Here is a 22,759-nt window from a genome sequence, read left to right on the forward strand (position 1 = left end):
TACGCTTCGAAGGGCGCATATCGCGTGAACAAGAAGAGGGGAACAGTATGTAGCCATCTCTGGGGAGCATCCGCGCATGTCGTCGAGGAAAGTCTGCTGGTCAACGAAGGGGAGGAAGAAGGGCGCTTCCCAAAGGAAGAAGCTGGTGATCAGATCTGAGACGATGATGTCGTTTGCTAAATTAGTCCATGGTTTTGCGGGCACTTTGAAGTGGCTCACGGGAAGGTCGTCCTCTCTTTCTGCTGTCGTTTCCTTAGGGGTTTCCTGGTTGACATCGTCTCCTACTTGTCGTCTCTGCAAGAGAAGATCGGCGGTACGCACGAAGTTGAGCACCTCCAGCGCGTCGCCGGATGCTCGGAGACGTTTGAAGATCTCGAAAGCCTCTTCTTCTGGCCGTGAAATGAGGAAGCGCAGGAATTCGTGCAGGTCCTCATTTTCGCGTTCGAGTTCTTCCTTGCGCTTCCGTATCGAAACAAGGCGAGACGTGTCGGGCTCGGTGTCCCATTTGCAATCGACGTCGTTTTGCAAACATCGATGGCATGATGGTCTCGCTCCGGAGCACTAGGTCACATATCAGTATTTCTGTTAGTGCCATATCATCGATGACAGGCACGGAAACTCCAGGAATGGGATTGAAGGAGGATGAACAAAGATGCGCCAGATTCCCCACTCGTTGGGAGCATTTCCACAGTTGGAGCTGATTTGACTGCTAGCCTAGCAAGATCTGCCACGCTCCTGAGTCAAACGAGCCAACCAAGACCTGACAAGCGACCGGTCCAGGGGGCTATCCAAATCATGCTTCTCTGGGGAAGCGGGATCTGACCTCGAAATGATCTAGAAGAAGATCCTACAGACCTTGACCTTTCGCTTCCGGCATTGCAGACAAGCTGCCGGGACTTGGTGCCGGAGCGGTCTGATTGAGTAGTCCGGAGATGCGCTGGTTGGTCCCCTGCTGGGCCCAGCAGTGCTGGCTGCTGCTGGTAGCAATCGTCTCAAGCCCGGCGTCGACTGGCCTTTCGTTTGGTCCTCAGAATCGGAGCGCACGGGACCTTCTTGCGAGCTCATCTGAGATGATGGAATGCCAAGAGCCCCCGACGGAGTTCCAGGTCTTTGTCTGTTTTGGTCGTCGACTTTGGATGCAGGGGAGAAGGTTGGTGGTTAAGCGCTGTTGGTTCCTGACGATGGAAACACGTTGGTCTACACATGCCTGAAGACCTATTGGGCCAAGCCCTCCTGCCCACGGCCGTGAATTCTCAAGTGGCAAGCCCTGACAGGCTTCCATACAGGGGCAGCAATGATGCAACAGGCTGGGACTTGAGAGGAGGCAAGCGATTTATGATACAGATCGGAAATTCTCATGTTTTTGGCGACGTGCAGAGCGAATCTGGTCATCCAGAGCCTCGGAGTGCTCCTCCTTCTCAGTGTGGGATTCCGGCATGGCTTTGTTTGGTAAGGGGATGCCGGGATGCTGCGGCGTATGCCCTCATCACTGGCCTCTCCTGACTTAAAAAGTAGAGCACAAGGACGCGAAGCCAAGCTTGGGCTGCAACCAACTGGAAAGATAAGATCTGACTAGGAGCATACAGCCATCTTTTCAGTCTTTTCATTGGCAAAACCATCCTGCATTGTCTGATATTTGTCCGAGTGAATCCCCCCAACAGGTCGGTACTTGAGGGATGTGGACCAGGCCGAGGTTGAGCGGGTTTGTCTGCCCACCCCCGAAACAAAAACACGACTAGACTCAAAGTAATTCTCTCGGCTCATCAGAAGACATCGCATTTGGCAAGGACGACTCATAGTCGCCCTTGACATTCCTTCAAAGGACGTTCCGTTCCGCGAAACATATCATTATCATCCCGTCGGCTCCGAAGATTCAGAAGTTGATCTTGGTCTGGATCAAAGTACCACCTTATTGATGTCTTGATGATCAGACACTGTACCGTGTGCACCTACAGTTGGGCAATGACATGTATCTGCATTGTGTAATCCTGCCCTATAAACAGGCAATCCTCTGCTCAAACCCCGGGACGTTCAGGGCGAGGTTCCTTCCGGTTCACTGTGTCCGTTCGCCTTCCAACGCGCGAATCAGGACCTCCTCCGCCGTTGTTTACGCGTATCATCGCTGTTTCTAGATAGAAAATCAGCGCTAAGGTGATCCTGTACAGCGACTGTGTGCTCGAGGAGAAAGCCGGAGGGACACAAATTACGAAATGTCACCTAAGGAAGAGCCTGTCGCATTCAGGGGGCTGGGCCTTTTCAATGGGCCATGACAACTTGAGTGCGTCACCTCACCGGTGAGGGTCCTATTTGTGCGCTGGAGCTTATTGGTGCGTCAGAGGCCCAGAGTTCAGAATTGTCAGGGAGATGAGTGGTCGTCGGAAGTCTCACCGCGACTGGCCACCATTCATTTGGCGTATCGCGTCTCAGTTGACTCGGCCGAGCCTCTCGTATCTGGTGAACAAATATGAATGAGCTCGCGACCTTGACTTTCTACGGCGAGGTAAGACATCTGACGGGATGGCTTCAACTTTATAAGTTTGTATCACCCAAGACACGTGCGTTCGTTGTCATTTCTTGACTCTTTTCTCAGCCAGCCTCCGGGGCCAGGGATGTGCCGAGTACCCATTGAAATGGTCACTTCTCAGTGGGGAGTCTCTCACCGAAGCAAGGGAGGTTTCTTTAAGGTAATGTCGCTAATACAGCGGACACTAACAATAGTCTGTCTCGGACGCCAATGACAGCCATTCCATTGAACAGGTTCTTCTCACGTTCGGGCGAAGCGCATTCAGGAAACGAGCGTTAATGACTTATGTACACCGATTCGATAAAAATATGTGCAACTTTCGAAAAGAAAACCGCGTCCCGCACCCGCACGACCGCGTTATCGATCATGCCAGGCTTTTTCCTGGGCATCGACCCCCGCAAACACACCCGAACAGCGCAGCAGACAAGAATCCCAGGGACAATCTCAGGGGTAATCTCGCCAAGAAGACGGATCAGCCCGCACTTATTTGACAGTAGAGCCGATGGGGCCGAAGCGGATGTTGGAGTAGGTGACGGTAGCCTGCGAGCACGAATTATTAGCACGGGCTCGACAAGAATGCTTTCTGAAGGGAGACTTACGCTGGCAAGGCTGTTTTCGACATCGGCGGGAACACCAGAGGTCGTGGGGCAGTCGCCTCTGGCCGCACCGGGCTGGCCGGCCTTCTCGGGAGGGTAGACGGAGTCGAGCCAGAGCATGTTGGCGTAGTGGTCGTCCCAGATGGACATGACCAGCACCCACTTGCCGCTGAAGGCAGAGTTCATCTGGGAGAAGCCTCCAACCTCGGAGAAGCGGTCGCGGTCGCCAAAGGCCTTCATTTGGGCAGTGCAAAACTCGGGGGTCACGGCGTTGCCGGTGACGCCGCTGATGGCGGATTGAGGCATCTCAATCTTCTTGCCGTTCTGGACGAAGTACTGGGCAACCTTGTTGCTGGAGAACTGGGTGACAACACTTGGGAACGTTTAGTATGTGAATGTCTCTCGCTTGTTCATCGTGATTGGTACTTACGTGAACTTCTGGGAGGTGTTAACGGTCTTGCCCTTGCCGTAGAAGTTGGTGACGCCCATGCGGTACGGGTTGAAGTCGCAGCCGTTGGCATCGCAGTCGCCGGCGAAGCGGTCCTCGGAGTAGGTACCACCGCAACCACTCTTCTCGCAGACGTGGTACGCGTTGTTCTTGCACGCGTGGGGGGTGACAGCGAAGGAGTGTGCGTTGGACTCTGCGCGTGGTTAGCACCCTTCAGATCGGTCGGGGCGAGGAAACATACCCCAGACGTCCATCTCAGCGCAGCAGCCGCCGTACGGACCGACACCAGCGTTGGCATCGTTGGAAGAGGGGACCCAGCCCTCGATATTGGCCTTGCCGCCGACGAACTTGAGGTCGCGAGCGCACTGGGCGTCGCAGTATCCAGTACCGTACTTGGCACCGGCCTTGTTGGTGGAGTACTTGGCCATGCCACCGTCCTCGTCCATCTGGACGAAGTAGAGGGCACCTAGGCATCGTGTCAGTACTGATATCTCCATGACGGGTGTGATGGTTCCTTTGCCGTACCGTTCAGGCCGCACTCAAGCTGGGAAAGGTCGACATCGAAGGCCAGCTCGTTGCCGGTGAGAGTGAACATCTCGTACTTGGTAGCGCTGTTCATGAGGTACAGACGCGAGCCGACGTTCTTGCCGTACGCGTGCTGCGTGACAAACCTGAGGCTGAGGGCGTTCCCAGAGGTGGTGGCGCCATAGGTTCCGGAGTAGTCGGCACCCTCGAGGGCGCACTTGGACGCGCAGTCGGTGGCGGTGCTGCATTTGTCGGTCCACTTGTTGCCGTCGTAGCAGTTGGCGCCCGAGCTGTCGTGAAGCCAGCGCCAGTTGGAGTCGATGACGACCTCACCGTTCTGGTTGGTGCAGCTGGAGCTGGTGCACTTCTGCCAGGTCAGCTTGGGGTGGGTTTCGGTCTGCTGGGTGCCGGCCTGCTGCGCGGAGACAGCGGTGATGGCCGCGAGGAGGACAGAGAGGGAACGCATCTTGTGATGTTGCGAAAGAAGAGAGAGTAAATGGTTGAGGACGAGGTCAGCGGTAGATGTTCTTGACGTCGAGGACTGTTGATGGCCTCTTATATTCCCCTCTGGTAAGTGGTAGATCTTGGCACATTATAAGCCAAGGAGGTCCAGACTCCGAAAGAGATGATCTTCCCCAGTCGCCGACAGTTCTCTTTCGTGGAAGTGAGGGTATCATGACACGGGAATCCACAGTACTTCCACGGAGGGGTCCATCCGTCGGATACAACGAGTTCAGATCCGACAAGATAGACCACGCGGAGTTGGCCTTGATCCCAAAAGGAAAGGCGCCAGGCACCAAGGGACCGAAACCCGGGACGACCATCACGAGGATGGTAAGAAGTTCACCAATCCGGGATGACAATTTAAGCATCATTTGATCCGGGCAACTGAGAGGTGCGGGGGAGGCAAAGTGTGGCTACAGAGGAAAAGGTACGAGGTGGTATCGACTGACGATAGGGGATTGGGTGGGCGGAACCGACAGCCGTATGTGATGGTGTATATCTGATGATACTAAGAGGACTAACTAACTTCGTTTACCTAGACATTTTGAACCCAGTTATGCTTTCGGTCCCAACCTCCCATATCATTCATTGCCTGCGACAATTACTCTTGTTGGGCACAGGGAAGCTTTCAGGATAGACTCGAGGACGCAGTCTCGCTGGTGCCCTTTTGATCTGCGTCGCGATAGAGAGCCTCAGAGGCCAAGCTTTGCTAATACTGGGGGTCTCAATGCCAATAACGATCAAGCCTCTGTTGCCAAGTGTCTGGGTGTGTGGATATTGTTCCCACGGCTTCGCTCAAACAAACCCAGCGTTCCGTCGCCGGAGGCCCATACCAGCTAGGCTTATGGATTGCTCAAGCGGCAGGGGTAAGGTTTCGGAAATCGCGGAGGGTATCAACAGAGAGCGCTTATGGATAGGTACGTTGTATGCCCCCTGGCTAACACTTTCGGCTGTGCGATTTCACTAAAAGGGCTCATTGTCTATCGTCACCCTGCTTATAGATTTATGAGGCGGAATTCGATCTTATACAGGGAGTCCTAGTTCGTCGTTTACAGTGCCAACATGGTTTTTGGGTCGAAGATATGTAAGGCGTGATCGAAGAAATCGTTCCTGCATGATGGTATCTTTCGGTGTCGCTGGAGATGCTCACGAAACGTCTCCTTCGCCTATCTAACAACCTCGACAATTCTAGGTTTGCCTCGTCTAAACGCCGAAGGGGGTGAGGTTGTCATGTGGCTTCAGCCTTAATTAGGTGTGGTTACGGATGCTACCCTGATCTGGGGTAATTCCCCTAGGAAGCCGGCAAATTGATTTAGTCTCGGCTGACCACGAATGATTCCACCACACATGGACGGCACACTCCTTCTTCTGACAGAAGGTAAGCTGAGGCGAACCACTCACGTCGACGGCGCAAAGGTGGGGTAACAGGGGGCGGCTGGAGGATATATGAACTCGATCCAACCTTGGTCTTGCCCATTGGTAAACCCGATATTGAGTTGTACGAAGTGGCCCAACCGTGAGCTGAGAGAAGAGGACAGCCGGTTGCGACTTGCCAATGTCGGACTGGTTTGTTGAGGGAATGCCGTAGGAGGCCTTTTGTGGGAGCCCGATTGCTACGTCGAGACGATTTGGGAACGAGAAATCGGAGCGACAGATGCCGCTTGTTTGAAGAGAACATTGATGACACAGGACGGTAGAAGGAGAACATTCAGGATCAATACTTTGAATATGGAAGTTTCAATTAGCTATATCTTGGACGACGGCAGTGTCTTAGTCCTCATTGAGCCTCAAATGACGGCATCTTGGCGGCTTTTGGGCAATCGATTCGACTGCAGTAGTGGATAGTCTATCTAGCGGAGCAGCAAAGTCTGGGGTTCGTTCGCTGGAACGGTCCATGGCCAGGTAAAAACTTCGGCATTCAACCGTATCAAAAGGGGAGGCAGCACGGAGAGGAGGGCCGACAATATAATAGCCGAGTATTGTTGCTGCTAAGCGAGGGTCACCAAGGGTCATGAGAGTTACGTTGAGAAACGTCGGAATGGACCAAGAGAAATCGCCCCAATCAGAAAAACTGGTGCCTACATCAATGCTCATTCATCAAAGCCATGAGGCGGGATGTCCCGAGACCATCCTGGCTGACCCTGCCGGCGTTGTTTGTAACGGGCAGGCCGGCGGTAGCCCGGCAACCCGGGTCTAGCATCGGACTCACCCCAACACGGCCGCTGCGGAGTCCAATAGCTCGGCGTCGGATGTCAGCACTACCAGTAGACTTGCTCCAGTTCTTACACCCGTGCGGCCTTCAACGGCGCAAAGGCGAAAGCACGCGGGGCCGCCATTTCGGCCGAGGCCGCGGTTCACAGTGTTCAGCTCGAGGCACACCGCCGAGATCTGATTGGCGCCGTCGGAAGGGTGCAGCGATTATTATTCATCTGCAGGCGACCGACGCCTCATACACCGGGCGTCAAGTCTTACATCTTACGAGCGATGTCCATTTCGGCGGGTTTTCGGGGGGTTAGTCTCGTCGTCTTCATCGCGAACTACTGCACGCCTCGGTGCTAGTCTCTGATCCGCACGGGTATCTCACGCGAGATCTTGTGAAAGGCCACAGCGTCACATCGTATAAGATCGTGAGCTCGCATCGTGGACAGCGTCTTGGCACATAATCTGCCATAGCAGACCGTTGCATCCTCTCAACCAGCTGGGTTGTCGACAGTCACCATGTCCAAGGGTATGGTTCTTTTGACTGGCCTCAATGGCTTCATCGCCGCGCGAGCGGCGGAGGCCTTCTTACAAGCAGGCTATTCCATTCGCGGGACCGTAAGAGCCAAAGCCTCGGCCAAGGCCGTTGTGGACGCGCTGTCCCAGTATGGCGCCGACAAGCTGGAAGTGATTGAGGTGCCCGACATCGCGGCGGCAGGTGCCTTTGACGAGGCAGTAAAGGGCGTCCATGGCATCGTGCATCTCGCGCAGCCAGCGACATTCGACATCCCTGATCCTGCGCCCATCATGGCGCTCGTCAAGGGATCGACGATTGGCATTCTCGAGTCGGCGTCCAAGTCACCTTCCGTCAAGAGCGTGATCTTGTTGTCATCGGCCGGCGCCGTCGGCTCCAACAAAGAAGGCCTATACACCTTCACAGAGAAGGACTGGAACGACGCTGCGGTCGAGGCATTTGAGCAGCTCGGAGCCAAGACCCCGGGCGCGTTCATCTACCTGGCCAGCAAGGTGATTGGCGAGAGAGAATTCTGGAGGTTCCGGGAGGAGGGGAAGCCCTCGTTCACGATGACGGCTCTCAATCCTGTGTAAGTCCAAGCCCAGCCGATGCAAGCACGCCTGCTGACAGCAACAATGTAGCTACGTGACTGGCCCCCCTCTCACACCCCCGGAGACGCCTGAAAAGATTGTGGATTCCGCACGGTACGTCTGGCGTATCATGTCGGGCGCAGATATCATCGATCCGCCCTACGGGTACGGTTGGTACGTGGATGTTCGCGACGTTGCCAAGTTGATTCTCTTTGCCGTGGAGAGGGCTGATGAAGCGGACGGGGAGAGATACATCTCGTCGACATGCTGGGGACCTCCACAGGCGGCAGCGGACATTCTTCGTCCAGCGTACCCCAGGCTCCCCATCAAGGAGGGCAAGCCGGGCGAGGGATATCTGCCGGGATTCAAGGCGCCTGGGCCGCTAGATTTTGACGGGTCCAAGGCGCTGAAGGCGGTCGGTCAGGGCTTTGTTCCGTACGACCAGTCGCTGCTGGACATGGCCAAGATGATTGAGCATCTGTTTGAGTGATGTGGTTGTTGTAGAGTTGATCGAATAGCATTGTCCTTATGTGAAGCATCGGTGATCGGTGGATTTACTTCTAAATCTTTGAGGAAAGACCGAACTGCTTCAGGGTTCCTTCCCTCACTGTGCTGCCCATCCGGGTGTCAGAACCAGAGTGGAGCCGATGATAGGGCTCCACCGAGGCTAGACCGAAAGAGGTCGGCAGAATCGGATGCCTGATTAGTCATGATATATCCCTCACCGCCTCTGCCCTCGCGTCGACTCCGCATCCCCTCGCCTTGCCCGCCCACAGTGAATGGACCTCTGCAGACAGCAATCCCGCCCTCCCGAGCCGGAGCTTCTCCGACAATCACCCATCCATCACCCACGCACGCAGACCAGTCCGATAAGATCCAAGGGGGCCATCGCGGGTCTCTTGTCCTCGTCGTCATGTCCTCGACAAACGACCAGCCACAGTCACCGCCCTCGCCGTCGCAACTCGAAGCCCCCGCATCCCCGACTGCAGCTCAACAGGCTCAAGCCCAGGCTCAGGCCACGGCTCATGCCTACGCCAGCAATGGCCTTCAGGTCCTCCAAGCAGCTTCCGACGCTGCTGCTGCCGCTGCTCTTCAAAATGTCCAGCAACACCTGAGTTCTGCTGTCGCTGTTGCCGACGGCGAGCAGCAGGACCAGCAAGCCGTCGACCAGCAGCTGTCCATGACCTCGGGTTCAGATCACCATCAACAGGTGCAGCAGCAACAGCAACAGCAGCAACCTCAGACGCCGTCTCAGACACACCCTCCCCAGCTTCAACAGACACCCCAGACCGTCACGACCACCGCTCCGGGGCCCTCTCCCTCCCCCATCGCAGCCGATGCCTCCCTCGGTACCGTCCCCCAAGGCGCTGTTCCGGGCTTCCCTGGTTTCGCCCCGATGCCACCCTTGCCCGGCTCGATGCCTGCCCTACCCCGCGATCCCACGGTCAACCCGAAGTTGACGCGCCTACGACGAGCATGTGACATGTGCTCCCAGCGCAAGGTCAAGTGCGACGAGGCGGGCCCACCGTGTAGGCCATGCCGGGAGTTGAACGTCGACTGCACTTTCAATCGCGAGCTGAAGAGACGTGGGCCCCCAAACAAGCACGCCGAAGCCGCTCGAGCTGCTCGAAGGCAGCGTCTCGAGCCCGGCAACACCATTCCTGCATACGGCCCCGCGAACCCGACACCGTCTCCGCATAATGCTGCGCAAGCTCTGGTCTCGATAGCAGAGGGACCCGCTCGTCTCGACGCCGAAGCCATCGCCCCGATGCCTATACTCGAGCTGTTGGTCGACGACTTCTTCACCTACATCCACCCCCTCGCGCCGTTTCCGCACGAACCGACATTCCGGCACTCCTTTGCGAATCGAGAAGACCGGACAAACCCAGAGTTCCTTGGCCTGCTGGCTTCCATGATTGGAGCTCTCGTGGCCTCATTCCCTCGAAGCGCTAGACAGCACCTCAAGACCCAACACAGCACGCACCTGTTCCCTCGAGCAATTGTCATGATTGAAAAGTGTCGCGACATTGCGCTAGATACCAGAGGCGCACGGTGGGCCGTGAAGCAGCCAAAGACGTTGGATGATGCGGCCACCAGCTACTTCCTGGGCTTGGCTGCGGGGTACACCTTCGAGGTCAACCGCTTCCGCTACTTCACTTCGGAGTGCCTGGCCCTGATTCGAGAGCTGGGCTTCCACCGCCCAAAGCACCCCGGCGAGCTTCCTACGTTTGGCAACGACAATTGCTCTCCCGACCCGCTGCCATTTCACCACATCAAGGATCAAATTGGAAAGCGCATCTTCTGGTGTCTTTTGTTGGGTGTGAGGTGAGATAGAAACCGTCTGTTGCAACCCATGATTCCAGTACTGACTGCTGCAGGTCCTTCTCGCAGCTTGGAGCATCTCATGCCGACCTCGTCATAGCTCCATCAACGCCTGGCTTGCCGTACCCAGCTCTGCCCGAGAATGTTGACGACCTGTACATCATGGCGAATGAGATTGTTTTCCCCTCAGAAGACACTGTCACCCTGCTCACGGGTTATCGCTTCGCCATTGAGATCTACACGACCATGAACGCCATCGTGAGCGTGGAGCTTGTTTACGGAATGAATACGCTTCCATGGTCTGATCAGAGGCCGATCCTGCGAGATGCTCTGGTGGCTGCCAAGGAAATCATCGATCGGCTGCCCACGGAGCTCCAGCTCAGCGCATCGCACGACCAATCTAGTGGCTTTGGTGCTCTCGATGATGCCGACCTTCAATACGTGCCTCCCGCATATCCAAACAACCAGCCTCCAAATGACGTCCGGAATGTGATTAAGAACCAGCCGCAGCGTCGTCGTCAGCTCCAGTATGAGATTCAGAAGGCTAACATCTACATTTCTCAACTGGCAACACGGTCATTCTATGTGGAGCTGTACTTCAACCTACGCGACGTACATCTAGCTGATCCAAACAAAGAGACGCAAAATGGTGAATCTGCTGAAGAGAAGGCTGCAAAAGAAGCAGAGGACTCCGCAGTCTTTGAGCTCATGACAGCTGAGCGTGAGCTGATTGTGCAGAACCTCCTTCACGTCCTTGGTTCAATTTCACAGCGCAACCTCGAGCCCAATGGCGGCTCTCTCATCAACAAAATCCGGCAGGTCGCCTCGACACTGCTGAACGATGCACCCGAGAGGAAGGGGCCAGTTGCTATGAATTCTGAGGAGGCGCTTATGCGATTGATCGATGTCCTTCTAAAGCTGGAAGGGACAGGCCCCAGTGGCAGTAATATGGCTGGGGAGAACATGACGCCGCAGGATGAGGAAGAGGAAATGCGGAATTGGGCCCACCTCCGCGATTACCAGCAGCGATTTGCTGCTCACGGAGGGTTTGCCGGAAACCTTTGATTATGGAAGGAATTCCGAGTTAGGCACGGAGCGAGGGTCACAACTGTTCGGCTCGCAGGAAGGCGATGCGCCTATATAATATCGTGCGGCAGGTATATGAAGTACCTGACAAGTCAGAAAATCAGGCTCGATGGATCCCTTGGAATCGGGCGAAGCCTAGTCACTTGCAGCAAGTATCATATCATAATGTTGATGGCTCTTTGGTCTAAACGACCAATATCCTCGTTACAACTGCCAGAAGGCTTCCCGCCATCTTCATTCAAGCCGTCCGTGTCGTCTATCATGTCTGGGAATACAAACCTTCCTCTAGAGCCTTGATCTGCAGCGCCAACAAGCGGGAGTACGAACGGCACAACGCAAGATTGCCACCCATATACCAGAATCCAGGATGGCCACTGCTTCGCCAGATCTGTCTACTTTAGTATCATGCCAACCTTGAGGCATGGCGAAGACTCACGGAGTTGATCTCTCCCTGCTCGTCCAGGTCCCAGCACTCCTGGAGGCGACCGGCTACCTTGTCCCCGAATACCTTACGCGCAGTAGACTTCATGCCGTCGTATCCAGTCGCAAGAACAACAATGTCGGCATCCAGAGTCGTCCCATCCGCCAGAGCCAGTCCGTTTGGCGTGAACTTCTCGATACCCTTGGGGCTATGGTGGACTTTGACTTTACCGTCAACGATGAGCTCGCTGCATCCCACGTTGATGTAGTACCCTCCGCCCCGCTCAATGTACTTGCGATAGATCCCGCTACCATTAGGTCCGAAGTCGAGCTTGAAGCCAGCCTTGGTCAACCCATCCAGAATCTCGCGATCCACGTCCGCAATAGCCTTGGTCCCGTGAACACTCAGCGCAAAGCCCACCGGTGTCGGTATGCTTTGGGCAACGATGTCTGCATCTTCCGTCGGTGGCCCGCCTTCCTCGTACATGCCCTTGTGCATGACGAAGATTCCCTTGTTGGCGGTGATGACGTACGACCCGCCGCGCTGTACCATCGTCACACTTCCAGCGCCGTTCTCGTAGAAGTTTTGGCAGATATCGTGACTCGAATTTCCAGAACCGACGACGAGGACTTTCTTGGAAGAGAGGTCGGAGACAGTGGATGCGTCCTGGTGCTGGACTCCGTGATATACCGTGCCCTTGAAAGCGGACTGGTTCGGGAACGTCGGCGTGATGGGGTCGCCGGCCTGGCCTGTGGCGAGGACGATGTGGCGCGGGTGCAAGGTGCGGGTGCTCCCGTCGCCGCGGCGGAGGGTGACCGTCCAGGTCTTAGACTGGTCGTCGTAGGATGATTCGGCGATTTCGGTAGAGGTCCAGACGTTGAGTTCCATCATTGTTGCGTAGGACTCGAGCCAGTCGGCTAGCTTGTCTTTGGGCATGAACATGGGCCAGTTGGATGGGAAGGGGATGAAGGGAAGGTGACAGTATTGGATCGGATCGTGGGTCATGAGCGTCTGATAGGTGTTAGATGCCGGCGGAGTTGATCTTGGAGATTATCTGGCTTACCCTGTATCGTTTGCGCCAACTGTCGCCCACACGTTCATTGCGGTCAATCATGAGGGTCGAGACCCCAAGATGTCGAAGCCGAACGCCAATATTGATTCCAGCATGACCTATGTAAGTCGACATCAGTGACGGCTCAAACCCACGTTTGGCTTCAACATCCACTCACCGGCACCAATGACTAGCACAGCAGGGTCCTCGTCAAGAAACTCCCTCTCCCTGTCCCGCCTCTCCTTCCAGTTTCCGCCCTTGGGGTCAACCTTCCCCGTCGGCCTATTGATCCCGGCTTTCTCCTCGACGTTCTTCAGCTCTTGAAGGGTGAAGTTGATCATGTACGCTTTCCACACATTATCATCCTCTTCGACCAGTCGCACGATTCCCTTCCCACGGCCGACGTCATTCTCAAAATCAAACATACTGTCCACCCAGTGAACCCCGGGGGCGACAGTTCTGAAAGCCGGCGCAAAGGCACCCGTCTCACGGGGCTCCATGTTACGTAGACCTGTCTGTCGGAGGTTCTCCTGGAAGTACTCGCTTATCCTGTGAAGGCCCTGAATGGTGCGGAAGTCCCAGGAGAGGCTGAGAAAGTCACGGATCCACGCATCGCTGCGGAAAAGCGACGGGAACTCGGCGAGTTCGCCATTGGTCAGCAGCTGATTGAACTTGTCTACCCACCCTGCGATCACTTCCCGCGCGTACTCGGGCGTCTTGGAGAAGGGCTCCCGGAAGGTGGGAAGTTTGATCGAGTGCTGTATCTTGGTCATTTCGGCATGCAACTTGATGAAGATCTCCAGGTAATTGTGATGTTGGAGTGATGTTTGGAGAAGTTGGGGTCAGAAGCGGGGAGCTGCGGCCGGCGCCAGGGTCCAGACTTTAAACCAGCTTCGTACGACATCGGAGTCGCTGGTGTTCCTAGTGAAGGCCGAGTCAACTGAGGGGCTGATCTCAGCTGGATGTCCACAGTGCCTGTTGTTGCTTTTCCTAGACTTGAGGCTTGACATCACTACGGCTGCGGCCATGCTGGTTGGCTGATGTGGTCACACATGGAGATGATTGTGACGATCAGATGTGCATGTCTGAGTTGGTGTGACCAATTATGCATGACCATGCTTTAGTTCATGGCGAGGCAAACTGCCCCTCCTCAACAATCTGGATCTTTCACAATCGTGTAAAGTGGGATTGGTTGTTCGGTGTGGAGGGCCCCGACTGGCTTCATGCAGGTTGGCGGGCAATGATGGGTCGTGAGGGGTTGGCTTCGGCGGCGTTGACCCGAGTGGGCTCAACATCCACCCGAGGGAGTTGAAGCCCATACTATCAGTGTGAGAATGATGATGCACATTCGGTTCTTCCTAATGATGCCGGGTCTAATCCTTCACTCCCTCGATGAGATTCTTGATGCCCTCGCCATTTGCCGTCTTATCCCAAGCAGCAGTAGCGTTCTCGAAAGGAGTAATGCTCGAGAGCAACGCTTTGGTGTTGATTCGCCCTTGTGCAATGAGAGAAAGGGCTGTCTCATAGTCTCCAGAGCCGTAGCGGAAGCATCCTCTGACTTTGAGCTCCTTCTCCGATAACGCAAGCATGGGAACCTCGGGCCTGGCTTTCCCCAGTCCCGCCTGAACATAACTGCCTCCGCGCTTCAGCAAGTAGATGCCCGTCTGGATCGAAGACTGCGCTCCAGAAGCCTCGATTACAGCATCTACTCCCTCATTCATGTCAAACCTCTTCAAGAGCTGCGAGGCAGTCTCCTCGCTATCCGTCTTGACATCCGCAAGGAACGTCTCGCACTCTACGAACGACCTCGCAAATTCGAGCTTCCTCTCGAGAATATCCACGAGCACAACTCTCTTCGCCCCAAATGCCTTCGCCACCGCGGCGGAAAGTAGCCCGATTGTTCCGGACCCGGTCACGACCACGTCCTGCCCGTACCTAATCTCCGCTAGGCGGGCAGAGTGAACAGCCACGGCGGTCGGCTCGACCAACACCGCCTCTTGCAGACTCACCTCCTTGGGAACCTTGTAGACAAAATCCTCCGGCACGACAAAATACTTTGTCAGCGCGCCGTGGTTTTCCGGCGGGTCTGCGGCGAAGGCCATCCGCGGGCAGAGATTGTACACGCCGTCCTTGCAGTTCTTGCAGCGGCGGCAGGGGAAGCCTGGTTCGATGGCGACTTTGTCGCCTACTCTGACGGAAGTGACGCCGGGACCGGCTGAGAAGATTGTTCCCGATGCTTCGTGGCCCATTACGAGGGGGTTCAAGGTGCTAACTTTGCGCATGAAGCCGCCTTCTTGCCAGAAGTGGACCTGAGAATGTGAGTCTTCAGGGCGGGTACGAAGGGAAGGGGAAATTACATCGCTGCCGCAGACGCCCACATATTTGATTTGCACCATCACGTCGTGGTCATTTTTTATTTCTGGTACCGGGCGGTCTTCGAGCTTGGCCGAGCCTGGACCGTAAAGAAACCAAGACGGGTTCTGCATCCCTGACGTGCTTGACATCGTGCCGAGAATCGTTTGGGAAACGCAATTTTGAGATGAACAATCGATGAACGAAAGGTTCGAGAATGCTTTGAGTGTATTTGAGAGGATATATGGTATCCGCAGACAATCAAGGTTGCTAAGTCTTAGTTAAACTATGCAGTGTGAGGCTTTCTCCGCACCTGACATCACGGCTTTATTACAACGAGACATCGGGCGACAGTCGTCCGAGCCCGGCCCCGCTGTCTCCAACGCCGGGAATCCACCGGGAAATCGGAGGCCGTCCATTCATAGACCTCGCACTCCGTCGCGTTCCGAAGGACACGTCCGTCTTTTCGCACACATGACCCAATGTAAATATGAATGGAAACCTCAGCATGTGGCGACGTCAGATGGATATCTTACGGTCAAAGGGGTCCCAGAGGAAAATTTAGCGACAAGTCTTCGAATTTCATCAATTGACCTGTCCATAGACGGTCAGCTATGCGAAGAGGTCGAAATCATGGGTTTCCCACTCCCTCAGATACGTCCTTTCACCAGGAAAAAGTGTAGCCGCTTGTAAGTTGAATCTTCTGGACGCCAAGATCAGTTAAAAGGCAGCGGTGAACTGCTTGGACGACGTACATGGCATAAAGAGCATTGCGATCGTCATAATCCTCGATTGGATCTGATTTTGCAATGAGAGAGTGATATGCGTCGAAGTATTCTTGTGTGAATCTATTTCGCTTCGGCCGCCAATTTCCCAGTTCGTCTATGAGTTGTGGACATTAGCATTATTTCCCATGTGAGTATGTGAAACTTACATTCATTGTGCGCCCAGAAACTGGCCGGGTCGTATACGATACCCTTTCCAGTGCCCTCGTCGATGCTGGCGTTGCCGTACCATAGATCTCCATGTACCAGCGAAGGCTTCAAAGTTCGGCCGGCGGTCTCCAACGGACGCAACAGTCTCGGTATCACACGCCCAAAAAGTTCAGGCAAAAGTTGTTCGAGCTCAGCACTAGGTCCGGCTCTATCCTCTCGCACATTCAGTAAATGACGCAAGCTTTTGGAAAAGAAGCGTTCCCAATTATTCGACCAAGTGTTGTCCTGGGGGATGTCACCGTTGTATGTGACACATTGAAACCCGAAATCGCCGCGAGGAGATCTGCGGGAATGCAACTGAGACAACTCCTTGCAGAAGCTGCCAGGGGCAGGAAGACGCCCACTCAGGTTGTGGAATTCGCAAATGTAGAAGTGCGAATTGGTGTCACTTTCGTAGGTACCGCAAGCAATCGGTCTGGGACAAAAGTCCGGAGCGCGGTATTAGTGTATGGCGGAGGTGGCGGCAAACTCGCCTTCAAGCGCCTCTTTTCCCTGTGCTCCGTAAGAAACCTGTGAGCTCAATCATCAGCATTTGCCATCGCTGAAAGTTCAATTAGAAGTGATGACCTTGACAAAATATTGCTCTTCGCTCTTGTCTCTGTGACGAATAGTCAGGCAGAATGTGGTTGCCCATTCTGATTGGGAAAGTTGTGTCATAGAAGTGACGCTGTCAACATCGTCCAAAGCTAGAAACGCAATCTCAGACCAAGCTCAGTATCAAATCGGGGCACTCGCTGACCAGTTACGATCCGTGGATCAACAGAACAAACTTTCTCGGGCAGAATATTGGTTTCGAGGGACGTCATCTTTTCAGCCAGCTATGGTCCACTCTCTCCGTGTACATCCCGTATCACTATCTCATGCTAAACGATCGAGTGCGAAGATTTGGCGTGTTTATCTGTTACATCCAAAAACATCCCATCTTTTGGCGGTGAGAGGTGACGACCAGCTTCTTTATCTCTTGGGCACAGGTTGGTCTGTTGGTCATGTACCGGGATTAATCCAGCACAAGGATATTTGCGAAAGGGCGGTTAATGCTTCATGAGGGTTGGCCCGTTGGCTTCCATTCTCAGGGATGTTTCTTTACTCTTTTATCCTCCGCCTCTACTTACTAAGCACACATACTGACGGCTTATTGAGTACCTCCGCATTACCCCGCGCATCTAATCGTCTGAGATTCAATCACCTTTACACCATCCAATGACCAGGCTCAGGGTCTTGAAGCCCCAGACAAACGGTTGCCACCATGTCTTTTCCTAGGATCTTCACTTTGAATAATGGCCGAAAGGTTCCCGCGGTTGGCTTCGGAACTTTCCAGGGAACCGAGGGCAACTCCAAGGTCAAGGATGCCGTGAAGCTGGCGCTGAGTCTCGGTTACAGGCACATTGATGGGGCCAACGCATACGGCAACGAGAAAGACATTGGCGAAGCTATCAAAGAAAGCGGAATTCCGAGGGAAGAGATGTTTGTGACGTCTAAGCTGTAAGCAACATATGCTGAATATGCTGGTTTCCCAGTCCCACGATAAGATTATAACATATTAGCTCGTTAGCGCCCAAACCTGGCATGAGCCTGCCGACGTTGAGAGAGCTCTTGAAGCCTCTCTACGTGACCTTCAACTGGATTATGGTAGGATTCCTTTCTGCAAAACCTGATTATTGGATTAATTTGGAACAATGTAGTTGACCTATATCTAATGCATTGTATGTCATGAAAACGCCTCCTTGTCGTTACGGTGTATGGCTAAGACATCATAGTTCCTCATGCCTACAAAGCCGGCGAAAATAACAATACCACCAGGCACCCGAGTGGCAATGGAAAGGTTGGTGATTCAGTTCGCATTTGGCTACGGCAGCTCGTTTCTGACCTTTCAGATAGCCTGTTATTGATTACGACCTCTCTCGGCGGTATCCGGAAACATGGCAAGCGATGGAAAAGCTCGTCGACTCGGGCAAGGCTCGATCTATCGGTGAGTCATACACATTCTCGTGAGTGTTTGTCGAGGACTGAAAGCTGACATCAAGAAGGGCTTTCCAACTTCAATGTCCTTAAGACGAAGCGCATACTTGAAGTTGCCAAAATTGTTCCAGCGGTTAACCAGGTTGAGCTTCACCCGTATGTTCACAATATTCCTCGGGTCTCTCAGAATCTTCCACTTTCTTACGGTGGATAGTTACTTGCCACAACATGAACTTCTTGATTTCTCATCAAAGCATGGAATTCTGCTCATGGCCCACCAACCTCTCGGCGGTCGACCAGTGGCACAGGTCAGAGGTCATCCAGATGAGCCGTTTCCCACTGAAAATTCAAAGGTAGGCAGGCATACGGCTAGCCCCAGATTTGTTCCGCAAGATATGTCGCCCTAACATGCTGCAGATAATTGAAGTCTCCAAAAAATGCGGGATGTCTCCAGCCCAGGTAGGTTGATATTGCTACAAAAAGAAGTACAACATCTGACCAGTCATCAGGTCTGTCTCTCTTGGGCTGTCCAGAGAGGAACTGCTATAGTACCAAAATCCGTCAGTAGAGCCCACATGACGCAGAATCTGGGACTGCAACTACTTCCGAAACATCTCTTCAATGTTGTTAACGAGTTGTCTTCTGAACGGGGTCCGCTGCGATTCCTAGACCCTGGCCGCCACTTGGGGTTTGACATATTTGATGAGGAAAACGATCAGCCGGTGATGAACTCTGCACCATGGGATTAGATGCATTGCATGGAAGTTTTGATGCATCGCTTTCTTGCTGAAAGATCATTGTGGCCGCCAAGCTTGCTGGATTTTGATTATCTAGCATGGATTGATTGGAATGGGAAGGGGTTTTGAGATGCTCAAGCCACAGCGTGGGTGCTCGGTCTTCTAGAAGTCCACGAACAAAGCCTCATTGGGAAAGCGGACTTCTCCAGTGGGGTGTTGCATGGGAAGCTATGCGGGAAGTTCTATGCAACTTGAGATCCTACTTGCTCTGTTCCGGCGGCGGTCTGCAGTCTCTGGTCTGGCTGTGCTTTCTATTGCTTCAGTCAAGACGATGAACAGAGTGTTCTGGCCCAGATAATAAAGATCTACGGCTCATTGACGGTGGCGGTTCTTCATTCCAGTGCAGCCTCTCTATGGGATGAACTTGATAGTTTGGCAGTAGAAAATACGAGGCAAATATTTTCTGACGGTTTGTTGATCCTCCAGCAGTTTGTTCCTGGCAGCAAAGTTAATTGCCCCGACGATAACACCGCCATCCTGGCTGCGCGAGGCGCTAGCTGACCAACTCCACGCCAGGAGCCAATGGCTCACAGTGGCTGCTTACCTGGCTGCCCAATCGAGCAACATGGTGCGCCCCCTGTCCCCCTGTCACACTGCCATCTCGTCCCACGCGCGGATTTTGGGTTCCAACGGTAGCTGGTCTGCTGTGGGAGGCACCTTTGCTGCGCCGCTTGTTCGCGTTGTTGGAACTTCAGATGAAGGATTCAGGGGTATCGAAGCTGGCATCGAATGCCCGCCTTCTCCTCAACTTCCCCCCAAGCCCAAGTAGCAAACCCTCGAGAATGGGGAACAATCAGTGTCCATCAAACATCGAGACTTCATCCGAGCAAGCCGGTAAAGCCGTCGAACTAAGACGTGCCCTGGCGCAAATCAGGGCTGGTTCCATGGCGATGTTACCCCCAAAACCACCCACGTTCAGGGCACCCCGGCAGCCTCAATGCAAGGTTTAATGAGGGGAACTTGGCCGCCACAAGCAACGGCTCGGGGCGCCTGATTTGATTGCTGGAATGTTTGACAGAAGGAAATCGCTTTGAGAGCCGTCTGCTTGGGGTTGGTTGCGCCGCTTCCTTATCTTGGAGTGCCATTTCCAGGCAGAAAGAGAGCAAGCACACAGAGAATTAGTCGGGCTGTCTGCTCCATGGACCATGGCTGAGCTCAGCGACGCTGGCTCGGCATCTTAGCTTGATGTGGTGCCCATGATTAGCATCGATAGTGTGACGTTCAGTCGTTTTCTTCTCCTTCTTCGCTGTTTCGGCCTCGCGAATCGATGGAATAGCTCCTGACGACCTTCATTTCTTGCGACGACATTTGTCATCTGTCGCGTCCGCTCATTTGTTTTTGGTTTTCCCAGGCTCCAGCTCGGTCTGCAGCCTTCTCATGCGACTTTCGGCCTTCGTTGCATTCTCTTGGCCGCGAGAAACCCCATTGCGACCGTAACCCCAAGAACTGACCGCCCATTCGTGCGTGATTCGAAATACGATCGAGCTGCACCTACCCGAAAGCCGCCCGTCCATGCCAATCCACGACGCCATGATCTCCCTCCAGAACCAGTTCCGCCGCTCGCAGGACGACATGGCCGAGATGGATCCCGAGACAAACCAGCTCCTACCCGCGCGGAAGCGGCAGCAACACCGAGTTCGCGTCCAGGGCCGATTGGCCGTCGTCCGCAGCGTTTCCACCGTGAATCTGCGGCCCGCGGCGTCGGTGCTGCCATCCCCGGTCGCCGCGGGCGGGACGACACCCACAACCCCAAGATTTGAGTCAGGCGTGGCAGGGAGCACTGTACCGCCTGTCAATGTGAGGAGGAGGAGAAGCTTGGATGACGCGAGCAGCGATACCGAGGAGGAACACGATGTGAAGGAGACTGCGGTGAGGGATCGCCAATTCAGGGGCTACGGAATCGGTGGCGCTGGAAATATCAGTGGGTTCAACTCTGACTCTGTGGGACATGTAAATACGATGCTGATGGTATCTCTTTGCAGGACGACCGACCGAAGTCTACGGCGCGACGAAATCCACCTCATCACTATCGAAGCTTTCTACATTCTACTCCTCTGGGTCATCCGATGGCTCCGACAAGAAATCGTGGAGTCTGCGAGAGATTTTTGGACGCTCAGGGGACCGAAAAGGAAAAGGGGTCGCAGCGCAATGATACGGTACATATGGAGTAATCAACATCGCGCATTTGTTGATCGGCGGACCGGCGACTGCAGCATCGGCATAACGGACATTTGGGACGGCTTGGGATTGTTCAACGATCAGGCGTTTGGGGGAATTGTATTGATCAGCGGCGGAGAAAGCAAAACAAAACGGTCGGCGCGCCTTCGCGGCTCGGCAAAGACGCGAATGAAGGTTCCATGCAGCAGCACAAGACATTGCCAAGCACGTTCTACGACATCTGCACTCCAGATTGATAAGCATCAACATCGAATCGTCCGTTGTGTCTCAAAGTGCATCATCCCGTGCCGCGCGGGACTTGGTGACATCCAATGCCAACAAGCCCGCGCGCGGCCCGGCGCAATTGCTGTCACTTAGAGCCCTGTTCTCCCGCATCGTGACCCCGCTGCCGCTCGGTGCTTCAACATGGGTCTCTGGCGATGATCCGGACTGCTTCAGGTTAAAGACATTTTTCTTCTTCGGCAGGCAATCCACAGCAGCATGTGCTTGCGCTTAGCGATCTGAGCGGTACCTGGCAAACCCGGTAAGCTGCGGCTCTTTTTGTGCTTCGGACAGTCGGCGTGTCCCTTCGCCGTGTTCCAAAACGAAAGTCCCCGATGTCTCGATTATTGTCTAGATTCGATATCATTTCACATTTCTACTCGCCAAGGCATGTCCACCTGGCCGTGTCAGCTTACATGCATGCGAGGACGTCTTCGGCTGTGATAATTCCACCCTGCGAGCCAATCGATTTGTACACGTACAGGTTCTGCCACGACGCGCTCTCGCGAATTTCTGCACTTATACGAGTAGCCGTATGGACAAATGTGCAGCCATAGGAAGCGCGCGGGATGTCTCTGATGCGAAGCTTGTCTAGACGCAGCCCGCAAATCAGCACATCAATACGTATGTGGTGGTCCTCGAAATCAGGAGCAAGACGTCTTGGTGGCATGTCCCAAGAGGTCAAGGCTGCCTCAATGTCCCGTCGGTATCTATCCGACTTATCGGTAGTGCCGATCTTTTGCCTGATTCTCGCTGCCTACGTTGCAACCAAGCAGATCATCCGTTGGACGGAACGCGAATGCCGTGAGGCTAAGGAAATCTTGCTGCCTTACATCATTCACGCGGTTGAGACTATTAGCCCAATTCGCAACCGCACTAGGTAAAGCAATTCGCCCATCTCAGAATCGCGCTTATGGCTGAGGCTAAACCTGCAAGGACCCTGATCCTGCGGGCCGTTTTCCCACTCCAATGCCATCATCAAACGCAGAGGCATCGACACTTGGCAGAGGGCCTTGAGTACCCAAACCTACCACTGCGTCTCTCGCCCGCACATGATTAGATCTCCGAGGCCGAGCTTCGACGAATGGCATCACGGGAGGTCGAGAATGTGAGTTGTCTGACAACCTCACAGGGCTTTGGAGGGCTGTCGAGCTCAAGAAAGGGCCTAAGTGATTGGACCTTTTGATCTGCTTTGTGCCTTTTTTGGAATTCCCATTCTCCCAAGCTTGTAGCTATCCGCCAGACTAAAATCTGTCGTCAGACTTCAGCGACAACGCAACCATACACAGCCATGCGGTCTTTGACGCGTGTGGCTCCCCGGCTTAGCGGATGACATCTGGTCGAGTAGCGGGACGTTTGTTCTTCGTGTTGTCGCTTTGAGGCTCCACATCTACAGGTCACTCATATGTCCAACCACTTATATACACCGTCGCAACC

General features: G+C 54.3%; 6 protein-coding genes across 6 annotated transcripts; 3 read left to right on the plus strand and 3 right to left on the minus strand.

The window, feature by feature from the left end:
- Positions 1 to 3,007: 3,007 nt before the first annotated feature.
- Positions 3,008 to 4,559, minus strand: CBH1_1 (CENP-B protein 1; the record flags this gene model as incomplete). The annotated part of the gene is made up of 5 exons (XM_053174426.1): positions 3,008 to 3,064; positions 3,124 to 3,493; positions 3,551 to 3,761; positions 3,810 to 4,034; positions 4,094 to 4,559. The coding sequence occupies 5 exons, from the start codon at positions 4,557 to 4,559 to the stop codon at positions 3,008 to 3,010; spliced, it is 1,329 nt and encodes a 442-aa protein (XP_053041736.1).
- Positions 4,560 to 7,315: 2,756 nt separating this feature from the next.
- Positions 7,316 to 8,390, plus strand: COL26b_001478 (uncharacterized protein; the record flags this gene model as incomplete). The annotated part of the gene is made up of 2 exons (XM_053174427.1): positions 7,316 to 7,899; positions 7,952 to 8,390. 2 exons carry the CDS (start codon positions 7,316 to 7,318, stop codon positions 8,388 to 8,390), a joined length of 1,023 nt encoding a protein of 340 aa, XP_053041737.1.
- Positions 8,391 to 8,813: 423 nt separating this feature from the next.
- COL26b_001479 (uncharacterized protein) lies at positions 8,814 to 11,287 on the plus strand (the record flags this gene model as incomplete). Its single annotated transcript, XM_053174428.1, has 2 exons — positions 8,814 to 10,225; positions 10,279 to 11,287. The coding sequence occupies 2 exons, from the start codon at positions 8,814 to 8,816 to the stop codon at positions 11,285 to 11,287; spliced, it is 2,421 nt and encodes an 806-aa protein (XP_053041738.1).
- A 424-nt stretch (positions 11,288 to 11,711) lies between these two features.
- Positions 11,712 to 13,553, minus strand: COL26b_001480 (uncharacterized protein; the record flags this gene model as incomplete). The annotated part of the gene is made up of 3 exons (XM_053174429.1): positions 11,712 to 12,740; positions 12,793 to 12,899; positions 12,959 to 13,553. 3 exons carry the CDS (start codon positions 13,551 to 13,553, stop codon positions 11,712 to 11,714), a joined length of 1,731 nt encoding a protein of 576 aa, XP_053041739.1.
- A 600-nt stretch (positions 13,554 to 14,153) lies between these two features.
- COL26b_001481 (uncharacterized protein) lies at positions 14,154 to 15,029 on the minus strand (the record flags this gene model as incomplete). The annotated part of the gene is made up of 1 exon (XM_053174430.1): positions 14,154 to 15,029. One exon carries the CDS (start codon positions 15,027 to 15,029, stop codon positions 14,154 to 14,156), a length of 876 nt encoding a protein of 291 aa, XP_053041740.1.
- A 2,344-nt stretch (positions 15,030 to 17,373) lies between these two features.
- Positions 17,374 to 18,119, plus strand: COL26b_001482 (uncharacterized protein; the record flags this gene model as incomplete). The annotated part of the gene is made up of 5 exons (XM_053174431.1): positions 17,374 to 17,609; positions 17,680 to 17,756; positions 17,810 to 17,830; positions 17,885 to 17,949; positions 18,006 to 18,119. The coding sequence occupies 5 exons, from the start codon at positions 17,374 to 17,376 to the stop codon at positions 18,117 to 18,119; spliced, it is 513 nt and encodes a 170-aa protein (XP_053041741.1).
- Between the last annotated feature and the right edge of the window lie 4,640 nt (positions 18,120 to 22,759).

Source organism: Colletotrichum chrysophilum (genome assembly GCF_026319265.1).
Source record: "Colletotrichum chrysophilum strain AFK26 chromosome Unknown scaffold_6, whole genome shotgun sequence".
Taxonomy (NCBI): Eukaryota; Fungi; Ascomycota; class Sordariomycetes; order Glomerellales; family Glomerellaceae; genus Colletotrichum; species Colletotrichum chrysophilum.